The sequence below is a fragment of the Hyla sarda genome, chromosome 5, assembly GCF_029499605.1.
Source record: "Hyla sarda isolate aHylSar1 chromosome 5, aHylSar1.hap1, whole genome shotgun sequence".
In the NCBI taxonomy this organism is placed as follows: Eukaryota; Metazoa; Chordata; class Amphibia; order Anura; family Hylidae; genus Hyla; species Hyla sarda.
The window spans coordinates 182,647,071-182,661,756 of NC_079193.1; the positions used below are offsets into that span (position 1 = coordinate 182,647,071).

Genomic DNA, 14,686 nt, shown 5'->3' on the forward strand with positions numbered 1-14,686 from the left:
CGGTGGGCTGGAAAAAGGTGGATACATTCCTAGGAAAGAGTCTCCTAGGAATGTATCCACCTTTTCCAGCCCACCGGAGCACCTGAAAGCTGAACTAATTTATGCAGGAAAAGTCATCAACTGCCGAGCCGAGAAGTTCGTGACGAATCAAATTTACTGTAAGTTCGCTCATCTCTAGTTATAAGCCATACTGCACAGATCTTCCATTATAAGTAGAACTGTCTGGCTTGTGCTGTGGCATCCAGACACACTCTATGAAAGCACAGCTCTGTTCCCTGCAACTCCTGTCAGCTCAGGGAGAGACCATTGATGGGAACAGGAGAGCTCTTATAACTGCTTATTAAATTTTAAGGCAGCAGCCTTTCTCAGAGAAGAACGCAATGAGCCTGTTCTGATGGAAAAACTACAGTGACCAAGAAAGGCTGCCTTAAAAAAATAAAAAAAAATAAAAGAGTTAACCCATCTAAAAAATAAAAAAAAAGCCCTTAGTGCCTTAGTCACATAGGCAGAAAAATAAGGGGTCAGAATACGGGATTGTTTACTTAGTAGAAAGAAAATAAAGATTGCCTTTTACTATAAAATGCACTGCGTAAGAATGAAAGCCCCCAAATGCTGCTAAATTGGAGGGGGTGGCTTCTATTTCACCTGCACAAGTAATATTTCTTTAATGCTGCCAAAAGATTTTATGGTAAAATTTAAAGTGTCATTACAAAGTACAATTGGTCCTGAAAAAAAAAAAGCCCTTATAAGGCTCTGTATATGGGGGAAAAAAAAAAAAGACTTCTGATTCAAGGCGAGGAGGAAAATCAAAAACTGAAAAGTGGCTGGATTCTTAAGGCCAAAACAGACAGCGTCATTAAAGGCTTAAGCAGTCGACTAAATTCCACTTACAGCTGGGACTCTGCCTCCATCCCCCATATTTCTGGCCACTACAAAGCAAATAATTAAATTAGGTTTTGTATATAAAAATTTTTATTTTATAAAAGGAAGTGGGCCAGCAACTAGGGAATTAACATGTTAACTTGCTCATATTATTGGGGCATTTCTTTTCTGTAGAAGTGTTAGCTTTATATATCACCAAACTGCTTCATAAACAGAAACACAAATCTTATCCCCCTACTGATTTTGATAATTTGACCCCTAATAAAAGTTATTTTAATGGTAGTCCAAAGTCAGAATAAAGTCCAGAGTTGGCACTGCCACTGGGTAAAACACTAGAATAATAGCACAAATGCCACTGCTACTCACGGATCCTCTGCTAGTGCCGGTGCTCTTCCAGACCACAAAAGCCGAATTTCAGAACAAAAGATACGGAGGCACTCTGGTATCTGCGGGTGGTTTATTTGGTATAGGTCATACAGCAATGCTCAGTCGACGAATCGTTTCGCGCACCTGCGCTTAATCAATGATCTCAATGGACTGAGCATTGCTGTATGACCTATACCAAATAAAACCACCTGCCGATACCCGAGTGCCCCCGTATCTTTTATTTTAATGGTAGGTTTATTTGAACAGTGAGAATGTGTTTCTTTTTAAACCACTCCATTGTTACCTTGGCTGGGCGGTTTAGGCCATTGTCATGTTGGAATACCCATCCACAATACATTTTAAAACTTCATGTTTGATGGTGGGGTTAGTGTTCTTAGGGTCATAGGCAGCATTCCTCCCCCACCAAACGCGGTGATTGCTAAAAAGCTCTATTTTGGTCTCCTCTGACCACAACACTTTCACCCAATTCTCATTCAGATGTTCACTGGCAAACAGGCAAGTACATGTGCTTTCTTGAGCAGGGGGACCTTGACTGAAATCCTGCAGCGCTTGCATTCATGGTGTTATGTGTTAGCAACAGTTTGAATGTATGGTCCCAGCTGCCTTGAGATCACTGACAAGATTCTACCACGTAGTTATTGGCCGATTCCTCACCGTTTTCATAATCATTGAAACTCCACGATGTGAGATCTGGCATGGAGCCCCCAAATGAGGGAGATTGACAGTTATTTTGGGACCCCAGCGATATAACATCTTATCCCCATCTAAAGAATAGGGGATGTCAGTGGGCAAATGTACAAAATCAGCAGGGGATCATACAGATCTTGAAGAGCGATGGTCTTTACAACATAGTACAGTCTTTTCTTCTGATGGATGGCATTCCAAGGGATATTCAAGGAAAGTCCAGCTCACCTGCTAAGTCTCGTGCAGGGATCCCCACTCAGACTCTCCGTGTCCAAACGATAAGAGAAAACAAAATGATCCAGCACTGGAAGAAACTGCAGCTTTATTGTTGGATCCTCTTTACAAACAGCATGGAACAACTTCAACACTTCACAAGGTCGGACATATCTTAAGATGTGTCAGACCTTGTGAATTGTTGACGTTGTTTTTAAAGAGGATCCAACAATAAAGCTGCAGTTTCTTCCAGTGCTGAATCATTTCGTTTTTTCTTATCGCATACCAAGGGATACCCTTCAATAATAATGCCAAATTTACAGTCTTAAAAAGGTATAAGACCTCTAAGGCCCCAACCAAGGAATTCCCATTGGGTAAGCCATAGCAAAATATTAAACTCTCCAACAATCCAGCTGGCCACACATTCTACAGCTCTCAAGCTGCACTTAATATAACATTTGCAAAAAAGTAATCTGGTATCACGCCCATTATAAAATAGATTAGTAGACCACAAAAATACTTTATAAAACTACCAAAGAAGCGTAAAAGGATTCCACAATATATATTTGCAATAGTAAACCCATTATTAGATTTATTGTTAAATTTTTGCATATTTATAATGAAGCCATCAATTGGCAAACACTCGGGCTTTAGTGAAGCGAGAGTGAAGCTATTAGCACATTTATTTTAGGGAAGGGCAGAGCAATGCATATTGAGGAGGCAAGGAAGCACGGTGAGCCAGCTCCCCACCTCAATTAAAGGGGTATTCTGCTGCTCAGCGTTTGGAACAAAAGACCCGGAGTACCCCTTTAAGGGTATATTTACACAAGCCAATAGTGTGCTGTAAGGTACACCGAATTGTCATGATTTTACATTATAGGTTTTGGCTGTGCAATTTGTAAACCCTGCAGCCAAACACTGCCCTGTGTAAATACAATCTAATGAAACTTGTAGCCTTCTTGTGTTTCTCTAGCATATTGTTATTTGATACAATTGAACATCCTTCCTACAATCATTAGCTTGTATGACTGGACTTTGAGCCAAGCCTCAGCTTTTACAAAGGCATATGATTGTATAGTGTTCAAAATTACTATCATTTCTACAGCAGCGAGGTTAAACAGCGCGCATATACTAAAGTGGTGCAGAATTACAAGCAAGACAAAAGACTTCTTGTGGTATAGATCACATTTACTTGGTTCACATCACTCTTTCCTCTGTTCACTACAATAACGCTTTGTGGAAAGCTTCTCTTTAGACATCAGGGTTAGGACAAAAAAATGAAATAGTAAAAATCCCCTTCACCAATATAAAACATCCTGACATTGTAAAAAATAAAAATCACAGCAAATATCAAGAAGAACTGTTTGACATCCAACACAATGGCTCCTCTAGAGGGCATATTTCACCATTAATAGATTATTTAAAAAAATTGATGTCGTTTTTCAAATTATCGGTATTGACTGCTCCTGAACAGCCTTGTACAGTATTTGACTATATATAGCTATTTAAGATGTGTCACATCCGTCTCATTCCTTTGTGTACTATATTAAATGCCACAACTGTGTCACACAATAGATAGAGACTGGGCAGGTCACTAGGACTGCTTTAGATGGTCACATCACACCCATAGATGCACCTGTCGAGTTGTTCTGGCTAGACCTGTTTTCATGGCTGCTAACACAACATAACACTGATATGCTAAAGCTATTAACAAATTTGCATGAAATGTTAACAGACAGTAACTAAACATGACAGCCTTTGCAGCTGTTTTTCCATTTTCCTACACAGGGAGGGAGACAAGTAGTTGGAGAGCTCACAGTGCGGGTGGAGTAATGATTACACAGCTAGAGTATGATGGATCTCATAAGACCTCATAAGAAAAGCACCATGACAACCTGTCTAGACACTGACACTTTCTGCTAATACACAAGTATGTATGTACATAAAATGAGCAAAGGCAAAAAGCTGCACTAATAAATATTAATATGCACTAATGATGAATCTGTTACCATTGCATTAAAGAGTACCTGTCATCAAACCATATTTTCTAAGCTAACTCAGATTATATCACCTAACAACTCCTAACACACATATCATACATTTCTCCTTGTTCACATTGTGTGAGCTCCTGGCAGGAGAAAGTGGGCGTTCCCCATCAGGCGTGACATCACTGAAGCCTGTGAGAGCTGTGCCTCACCATGCCCTGCACGCACTTCTTGAGTTTGGTCTCCTGCCAGACCAGAAGGAGACCGAACTAACTGTTTGACTTGCAGCAGGGAACAGAACAGAGCCACCTAGGTTGAGAATTGCAAGTAAATAGCAAAGTGTCTTATAATTACATAAGGAACAATATATTAAAAGTTTAGTTTGGCGACAGGTACTCAATAAAGAGAAACTACAAATCTGCGTATAACAATACACCTTGATTCCTTGTGTGAATCAAAAGTCGCAGGAAAAGTTGCAAATTTTAAACAGACAAATCCTGCGACAAATTAACCAACTTTTTAACCCCCCCCCCCCCCCAAAAAAAAACAACAACATGTAAATCCTTTGATAAATTCCTGCCTATGCCCCCCGGTTTACCTAAAGGAGCTTTTACACAAGGTGATTTATTGGATGAACAGGACAATTGTTTCACGTAAAAGACCCGGCCATCAGCCGACTGGATTGTACAGCAACATACATTATTGTTAGTTGCTCATATATCCCACACCATCAGAATGCCAGCGACAGAGAATCGCAGCTGGTGATCATGGATTCAGCTGATCTTTGAGTACTTCTAGGGTATGTGCACACGTGCTGTATATGGAGAGGATTTCATACCACACATTCTATGCTGAAGATTGTATTCAGGTAAATTAATATAATCTGAAGCTAAGAATGTTAATTGCTAAGACTATGTTCTATACATGAGATATACCACTATACTGTTTATTGCATGAGTTATACTACTATACCAATACCAGTACAGAAAAAAAAAAAATTAGATATGTGGCCAGGTGCACACTGATAGTTTTGTATGTTACCAAGAAGGAAATAGGTGCAAATATTATTGCCACACCACTACAATGATCTCTGACTAATACCGCCATACTCTTACTGAATAAAATCTACTATACAGAGAGACCAATATTCTCACGTACAGTGGCCATAGAAATAGATACCAGCTGTACGCTAGGGCTCTGCAGCTAGAGGTCCTATAAAACACTGACACTTGACACTGTAAGGTCTTCGTGGTAGATATTGGTCTTTGAAGTAGATACAGTATATATAATGTGGAGAGATTATTTGGACCTAGTACAGTACTATTAGTAAATGCAGTACTGTGTTATGCAGAGAGATGCAGTTAAATATATACAGATTATTTGAGGAGGGGCAGGTAGAGGCTGTTTTTGTTTTATTATACAGCCTGGGCATATTGATTAAATAAAAAAAATAATACAGTGTTGGAAACCCCCTCTAAATACTTAAAAACACATAGATTAGTGTAAACCATTCAGCTTTATAAAGATTACCTTATAGGGTCTATTCTAGACTTTCTTCTTTGACGCTCTTGTTCTGGTACTGCATGCCACTGAAAAGTCAATCTCCAGTCAAAGCCACCTATCATGGGTTCACCAGTCTGCATGTAAAACTCAAAGGTGTTCCAATCAATGGTGTCAATTACAGGACAGACAACTGCTGTTTCATTTTCTCCAATTCTGCAAGAAAATATCAAGACTAGTAGTTATGAATCTACTAAAGGACTGCGTGGTGGTCCAGTACAGTAGTCGCACCCCAGTACCCTAGCTGCCCTGTCCAGCAGACTCCATCCTGTGACCCCAGGGCCCTCCCTAACCTTTGTATTGTATATATCACCACCAGTGCCTATGTTACATAATGTATTGTACATATAATGTGTTATACCTTTAAGATTTTTTATGTGATTGTAACCAGGGAAGGTACCAGTGACATGTGACCTACAGGATGACCTATGGGACCCCTCCAGAGTCTCTCCCCATATAAGCCCTGGGTGGAGCTTCCTCAGGCTCTTTAGTGCTGAGTTGCAGTAAGGTCAAGTCCTGTCAGAGTGTGTCTGGAGTCCGGAGGAGGCCTAAAGTCTACCACGCAGCAACGGATCCACAAGTCCACTACCCCCCAGGTCCAAGTCAAAACGTGGTAAGCTACAAATGGGGTATAGTCAGTCTCAGTCATCAGTCCAAGTCAATCTGTCTCAAGTCAGGGTGGCCGTGCATCAAATTGTCCAAGCAAGCCCTGTGGTCTCTGAAGTCACTGGTCACCTCTGTGGGCCTAGACAAGCTGTATAGACTGTTACACCTGTCTGACTCAGGAAAGCTGCCGTTGTTCCATATCTTGGTGTCGGAGTCATTATTTGCCCCCATGCCTAGCCCAGGATCCAGAGGTATACCTTCTGGTGGTGTAGAGGTTAAACTACGCCCTGGCATCATGAACACAAGGGGCTAATGCCATCTGCCCTCATCACACCCTCACCACAACTGCGTGTCCTGGGATTTTATAAACTGTGATTACAGACAGTATTTAAAGAAATGTATTCCTCTGTTGCAGAACTTGAAGTAACCCTACATAAAATGCAGGTGCACAGTAAAAGACGTGTCCTACAAATCCATTTTCGACCATGTGTGGTTAGTCAATAGTCTATTTTCACATACCTCTCAAGTAGTGGTTCCAGCCAGCCAGTGACACATTCACAATGGCAGTCCAGGAATGTAAGCACATCACCAATTGCATAGGTTGCACCAATAAGTCGCGCTCGTACAAGTCCTTCACGCTTTGTTGTCCTAATTAAACGGACTCTTTCCAGTGAACTGATGTAGTTTTCAAGCTGAGACTTTAGAAAAACTGTATATTTGAAAAAAAAAAAAAAAAAAAGCCATTGTAAAATTCATGGTTATTGTTTAGAATTATTGTAAAATATTTTCATGGTTTATTTCTTCATTAAATCCAAAAGGCCTCCATTCCTGAAATTTCATAATTATAGAAGGCATCTGTTTCCAAAAGACTAATCTATGTAAAACAGCAATTGGATACAGTTAATCTATGTAAAACAACAGGATACAGAAATACTTCAAGAAAATGAAGTATTTCTCACAGAAAAGGATTGCAGTAACGCATATTTTGCTATACACGAATATTCCCTTTGCGTGTATTGGAACTAAACCAAAAAAGGGAGGAAAAAAAGCTAATTGGCCATAATGTCACACCAAACTCCAAAAATGGGCTGGACAAAATTATTGGCACCCTTAACTTAATATTTGGTTGCACACCCTTTGGAAAAAAATAACTGAAACCAGTCGCTTCCTATAACCATCAATAAGCTTCTTACACCTCTCAGCCGGAATGTTGGACCACTCTTCCTTTGCAAACTGCTCAAGGTCTCTCTTACTGGAAGGGCGCCTTTTCTTAAATGGGCACCGTCATGAAAACAAAAAAGTGATATGTTGTAGTACTTAAGTACTACAACATATCTCTAATATAGTTTAATTAAAAAAAGTGATTTTAAAACTGTTTAAAATTACTTTTAAATTCGGCCACTAGGGGTCGCCCTCCTAGTGGCCGAATGCATTCAGCAGTGACGTCACTAATGAATTCCGACTCGTTGAAGCCTGGCAACAAGTCGAAGTTCAATCACTGCTGTGCTCGCTCCCGCCTGTCAATCAGACAGGCGAGAGCGAGCGCTTTGAAGGAAGAGGAGGCGCGCAGGCTCGGGGACAAGGTAAAGTATTATGTTCACTGTATTATGTATACATGTATTATGTATATGTTCAAGTATTATGTATACTGTTCACCTATACAGTATGCCTCCAGTTTCCCCTGCGCGTCGGGGAGCGGTATGTGCTCCGGTGTTCACCTATACAGGGTGCCTCCAGTTGTTTCCCCACTACAACTCCCAGCATGCCCTGACAGCTAATAGATGTCAGGGCAAGCTGGGAGTTGCAGTGGGGAAACAGCTGGAGGCACCCTGTATAGGTGAACTACGGGCGGAAGTTTCGGCCCCAGCAGGCATCAGTGACGTGGTGCCTGCTGGGGAAGTCTGCTGGTAGTGAGCACACTACCAAGCAGACAAAAAAAGCATTTTTAATATGTAAAAAAAAAAATTAAAGGTAGGGAGGGGGTTAGGGATAGATGGGTAATAGGCAGGGACAGAAAAGAAAAAAAAAGTGATGGTGGGAGCTAACCTTTAAAGGGGTTCTCCGGTGCTTACACATCTTATACCCTATAGCTATCACGCCCCCTCCCGTAGGCTTGCATTGAGGGGTGGAGCGTGACGTCACACGGGGGCGGAGGCAAGACATCACACGCCGCCGTCCCTGCGGTCGACCGTAATCAGACCTGGAGCGAACACGCTCCGGGGACTGATTACAAACGGGGTGCCGCATGCATTATCACGGGCGTCCCCAGCTGCGGGACTCCCGCGATCAGGCATCTTATCCCCTATCCTTTGGATAGGGGATAAGATGTGTAAGCACCGGAGAACCCCTTTAACAGCAATTTTAAGATCTCTCCACAGGTGTTCAATGGGATTTAGATCTGGACTCATTGATGGCCACTTCAGAACTCTCCAGCGCTTTGTTGCCATCCATTTCTGGGTGCTTTTTGACATACGTTTGGGGTCATCGTTCTGCTGGAAGACTCAAGATCTCGGACACAAACCCAGCTTTCTGACACTGGGTTGTACAGAGTGACCCAAAAATCCGTTGGTAATCCTTAGATTTCATGATGCCTTGCATATATTCAAAGCACTTAGTGCCAGGGGCAGCGAAACAACCCCAAAACATTATTGAACCTCCACAATATTTCACTGTAGGTACTGTGTTCTTTTCTTTGTAGGCCTTATTCCATTTTTGGTAAACAGTAGAATAATGTGCTTTACCAAAAAGCTCTATCTTGGTCTCATCGGTCCACAAGGCATTTTCCCAGAAGGATTTTAGCTTACTCAAGTTAATTTTGGCAAAATGTAGTCTTGCTTTTTTGTCTCTTTGTCAGCAGTGGGGTCATCCTGGGTCTCCTGCCTTAGCGTTTCATTTCATTTAAATGTTGATGGATAGTTCGCACTGACACTGATGCTCCCTGAGCCTGCAGGACAGCTTGAATATCTTTGGAACTTGTTTGGGGCTGCTTGTCCACCAACCGGACTATCCTGTGTTGACACCCTTCATCAATTTTTCTCTTCCATCCACGCCCAGGGAGATTAGCTACAGTGCCATGGGTTGCAAACTTCTTGATAATGTTGCGCACTGTGGACAAAGGCAAATTAAGATTTCTTGTAACCTTCAGATTGTTGACATTTTCCCACAATTTTGGTTCTCTTCTCCTCTTTCTGTTGTCCATGCTTAGTGTGGCACACACAGACACACAATGCAAAAATGCAAAGACTAAGTGAACTTTTCTCCTTTTTATCTGCTTTCAGGCATGATTTTTTTTATATTGCCCACACCTGTAACTTTCCCCAGGTGAGTTTAAAGGAGCATCACATGCTTGAAACAATCTTATTTATCCACAATTTTGAAAGCTTGACAATAATTTTGTCCAGCCCATTTTTGGAGTTTGGTGCGACATTATGTCCAATTAGGAAATAAACTTGTGTATAGCAAAACATGTGTTACTGCAGTCTTTTTCTGTGAGAAATACTTCATTTTCTTGAAAAATTTCAGGGGTGCCAACATTTACAGCCATGACTGTAACTCTTTAAAGTTTACTACCCAGTCATTTGTGATTTGTAAATTTTTACGAGGATGATCAAAGGGAAATTACTACGCATTAAACACTGTAAAGGCCCCTCTAACACTGCCATTGTGCCCTGTTGGAAAAGGTCTGTTAGGCACTTTTTTGTGTGCCTTTAACGTCCGTTATCCGGACGGGGCACAACAGGGCCCGACAAATCCCATTTACTATTGTTTTTTGACAAGAGTGCGGGAGAAAAAGATGTCGCATGATGTATTTTTTCTCCTGCACTTCTCCCCATGTTCCCTGAGGTCCGTTGCACAGCCGTGTCACAACAGCAGTGTGAAAGAAGCCTTAACCGCACATACTGCATTACATAATACGTAAATATTTAGCAAATTCATGTCTAAGTACCTTTATCGCTGAAGTCATCAACTAATATGATTTCTTTTAAAAGAACTGATGGAGACATTTCTAAGACACTGTGTATTGTGCGGAGTAAAGTTGACATTGCCTCATTGTAAAATGCAATGATGACAGAAGTGGTTGGAAGCTTCCTGTAATTGTAAGTTTTGGACTTACACCTGAAAAAAATAAAAGAAAAAAACATTACTTGTTAGGGGCATCCTGTGAAAAAAATATTAGAACAAAACATTGCGTGTACACAAGTAGAAGAATGAAACCATTGATACATTTAAGGTGTCTATGATAAATAGATTACAGTTGGAAGAACTTTTTATAATTCTTTAATTTTCAATCCAAAAACTTTTTATATGCGGTTAATCAGGGCTGTGGAGTCAGTAGATAAATGTTCTGACTCCAACTCCACAGTTTTTTGTACTTCCGACTACTCTGTATTAATATGCGAATGTATTTATAAACACTAACAGTTGAATCCAAGAAGCTGTTCCACCAAGTTCTTCTAAGCTCTTCAAGCAGAGAGAGGTAGTTGGGCAGAAGCTGCTGCCTTCTCCTTTTTGTGTGCTGATCTGCTGCTGAAGATAGGGCAGTGGGAGGATCCAGGAAGGGGCATTTAGTCATGTTTAAAGTTTAAGCTAACAATCGGAGTTTACAAGTTTTTATTGCCTTAGCTGAATGGCAGCAGTTTTTCCAATGGTTTACAGCTTCAGTCTTGAACTACTGACCCTCCATTCCCTTCACTTATACAAGTGTCTCTAGTCCTGCAAAAACATATTTACTTAATCCCTTATCAGAGAGAGGCTAGGTTACCCATGGGTTCCCCGTAACAGCAGAACACAACACTATAGAAAGTATAAGTATTGCCGCTCCTAATTGTGCGTTGCATTCCATATAGTGAAGCACATAAAAGCATGCTTCTTCACGGTCACTTAACATGTTCGTTTTGCAGTTACGTGAGGCACTGCAGGCATTGGTCTTTATTCTTACAGTAGAGAAGTCATTAATTATAACTTTTTGTGAATTGGGACATTTAAACTTGCTTTTTTTTTATTCCAATCTAAATTTAGTAGGGGTCGGAGTCGGTGCATTGTTTGCCGACTCCAGGTACCCAAAATTTCGTCCGACTCCTCGACTCCGACTCCACAGCCCTGCTGTTAATGATAAAAAAAATAAAGATATTTTGCTTAACAAATTTTGAATATTTCTTAAAGAAAATGGCCCCTGAAAATTCCACCACTAGGGTTCCCCATACCTACTGGGACACTAACCAGTCCTGCAGCAGCATCAGGCTTGTCCATGAGTCATGGACAAGAGATAACTCATGGACAAGGCTGCATAAGCAGATCACCAATCACCTCCTACTACCGCAAGGAGGGACTTGCCCCTTCCCCTGAGAGGATTTCTAACACTGTGAGCTCATAAAGAGAGGTATTTTTATAATAAATCTAGGTGATAGATGCATAAACATTAAATGTACATGGTCAGGATTAGGTACAGAGTAAAAAAATTTTTTGTGTGTGGTATCTAACAAGTACGCTTTAATGTACTGAACATAGTCATATTGGAACTTCACACGTGAGCCTATGTTCCTGCTGGAAATAAATGACTGCCACTTATAGGGAGTATTTATCAACGGTTTTATGTGGGGGTTTTTCGTAACTTTGGCGCAATTCTTTGGCACAGTGTCATTTTGCACCAAAGTTTGGTGCATTCTCTCCACTGTCATTTTTAAACCTTGCTCAAAATCACACTGTCCTGTATGTGATTTTTGCTTTGGTCAGTAATTCATCATTTGCTCCAATCGATCTTTGGCCTAATTTTGTGCCTTTAGTTTTTTTTTTTTTGGTGCAATTCACAGCCAAGAAATGTTGTACATGGAAAACACACATAGCAATGTCAGAGAATGTAAAGGTGTCAAAATACATAAAAAATTTTTTTTGTGAAAGCAGCGACGCCTCCGGGGATGCGCACTACTATCCTGTGACATGGTTGTCTCTGAGGGACCTTCACCCTCTGTTGAGCCAGCATTGGACATGGCCACACAGGTTCAGGAAAGGTAAGCACTAAAGATAACCAAAATATAAAATCCATTTCACATGGTGGCTATAAACCCCACAAAAGAAAATAACTCATGTCACTGATATACTGCAGGAGGTACTCTGAAATGGCCGCTCTACAGGGTAAAATATGCTGTCCTGTGTGGCGGTAAGTTCTGTGTAAAAGGTGCTGTGAACAGCTGGAATTCAGCTTTTGCGACAAAATGACTAACAACGTGTGTCAAATGATAAATTTGGCGCACGTCCACAAAAAAAAAAAAAAAAAAAAAAAAAGGGTAAAAACAGGCAAAATTGATAAATACCCTCTATAGTGTATAGTAGCAGCTTATTCCCTTCTGCCCATTGACAAGAACTGCACACTTGGCCAATGGGGAGTAGAGGAGTAGGAAGGAGTCAGGAGAAACAGCTGATGGCCAAACAAGCAAATTATATATGGGCAGCTATTTAAATAAAGTAGTCATCAATATACACCAAAGTATTTTTGACAATGAACTACCCATTCAAACCCATTGCATAGCAATATAATATGTCCATGCCGGAACACTTCAAACTGTGAATGCTTCTTTAAACTACTGTCTACTAGAAGCAAAAAGCACAGACCACTAAAAGCAACAGTGCTGCCAAATGTGAACTGGTAGAAAACAAATACCTTGTACAGAAAAAAAAGTATGCTTCTAGGCAAATGAAATACAAACCAACCAGTAATTGGAACACAGTAAAGAGCTAAAGAAAACAGAAGAAAATCAAACATAAGGCAGAAGGCACTGTACAGGATAAACAAGACATTCCCTCAAGTACTTGCACTTAGCACTGGAACCATGCCACCAAAGTATAATGCTTCAGGGTAAGGTTTTTTCTATGTCACAGCGCAGATGTGTATGGCATCTTCAATGGAACATATGAGAAACTGGCAGAGAGCACAGAGTGCTTGCATAATGTAGTCTTTGTGCACACAACCATACTAAAAAGGTAGCAACTAAAAGCTTAGGTATTTGCAGAAGATTTTCTGTCCCCTGAGGGATCATGTAATGTACCAGCATCACATAAAAGAATAATATGACCCAGAAGTGTATTGTCTGCTGTTATAAAAACGCCAAACTCTTTAACTGTTTCTGCATTTTGTTCTTGTGCATAAAAATATCACAATTAACCCTGCAAGAATAAGATAAATGACTCTGGTGCTAAGATACAAAGCTACTGAGCCTATCACAGAGCCGCCATAGGGAAAATGTAGTATTACGGTATATAGTGGTCATTCAGATGAATGGCTTCAGTCTGGCTTTAGTGGCTTATAGAAGGGGTCCAGAGTAGGGACTATCTGTATAGGACATTCATATGCCCTAGTAAGGCTTATCTTCATGAGTCCTCATGTTCTTTTTATAGTACTTTATCATTATCAGAATAGGACGTGTTCCCAGTGTATCACCAGCTTCATTAAAAGTAAAAAAAAAAGAAAAAATGGTTTTAAAAGAAGGAGATTCAGCGAGACCTGTGCTGAGAAAAGGTTGACAGGCTTCTTCTATTTTCAGAGACCTTTTCAAAAAGAAGCGATCCAATTGGTTGTTATGGGCAATTTAGTAACTTTTCCTTTGCACAAGTTTTGATGAATCCCCCCAAAGACCTTACAGGAGATTTATCCCAGTCTTCTAGTAAGATTCTCTGTGTTGCCCATCTCAACCAGAGATCCGGAGAATTATTTTTTAGTAACCAGAGATCAGTTCATTTCTCATATTGCTCTGGTAAAATCAATGCCGAGTTGTGAGTGGTTGTTCAGGCAATACAGAGAATCTTACTAAAGACAGCTTGAGAAATCTCCCCCTTTGTCCTAAATGAGCACTGTCAGGATAAAAAAAAAAGGTTTATATGTTGCACATCTTGGCAAAACATTAAAGGGGGTGATCCAGTGGCTAAGGGGACGATCTGTCAAGAGTATGCCCATTGTGTGGGGTATAACAAAATAAACCTTACCTCCAGCATTCCCACTATGCCTCCATTCCCCACAGTTATAGTTTTTTTGTGCTGCACTGCGATGTGCTGGGCCTGGGGAGCAGGACACCTGACCGGAAGCAGAAGTCAATAGGTGATATACGATATGACAATGGCATTCAGAGCCTTCTGTCAGAGGTATATGCTATGCAATACTCCTGGATCAAATGAGAACAGATTCTTGAGCCTCGTCCACACTGCAGACATTCTGCTTGTTTTCAATGGGATTTTGCTGCTCTATATAGACTGCGGAAATGTCACAGCGAAATTCTCCTGGGACTGCATTGCCATCTATAGAGACTGCAAGCAGACATACAGCCAGCAAATTCCACAGTGTGGACGAGGCCTTACTGTATATTTTACACATTTTCTTC

General features: G+C 40.7%; 1 protein-coding gene across 1 annotated transcript in view; it reads right to left on the reverse strand.

Annotated features, from left to right (window-relative positions):
- Nucleotides 1-14,686, reverse strand: part of GALNT4 (polypeptide N-acetylgalactosaminyltransferase 4) — a 54,390-nt gene that overhangs the window by 18,825 nt on the left and 20,879 nt on the right. The window contains exons 3-5 of the mRNA XM_056520823.1: nt 10,264-10,433; nt 6,837-7,026; nt 5,682-5,867 (exon numbers count right to left, since the gene is read on the reverse strand). Coding sequence (XP_056376798.1) covers nt 5,682-5,867; nt 6,837-7,026; nt 10,264-10,433 — 546 coding nt within the window. The remainder of the gene's footprint in view (nt 1-5,681; nt 5,868-6,836; nt 7,027-10,263; nt 10,434-14,686) is intronic.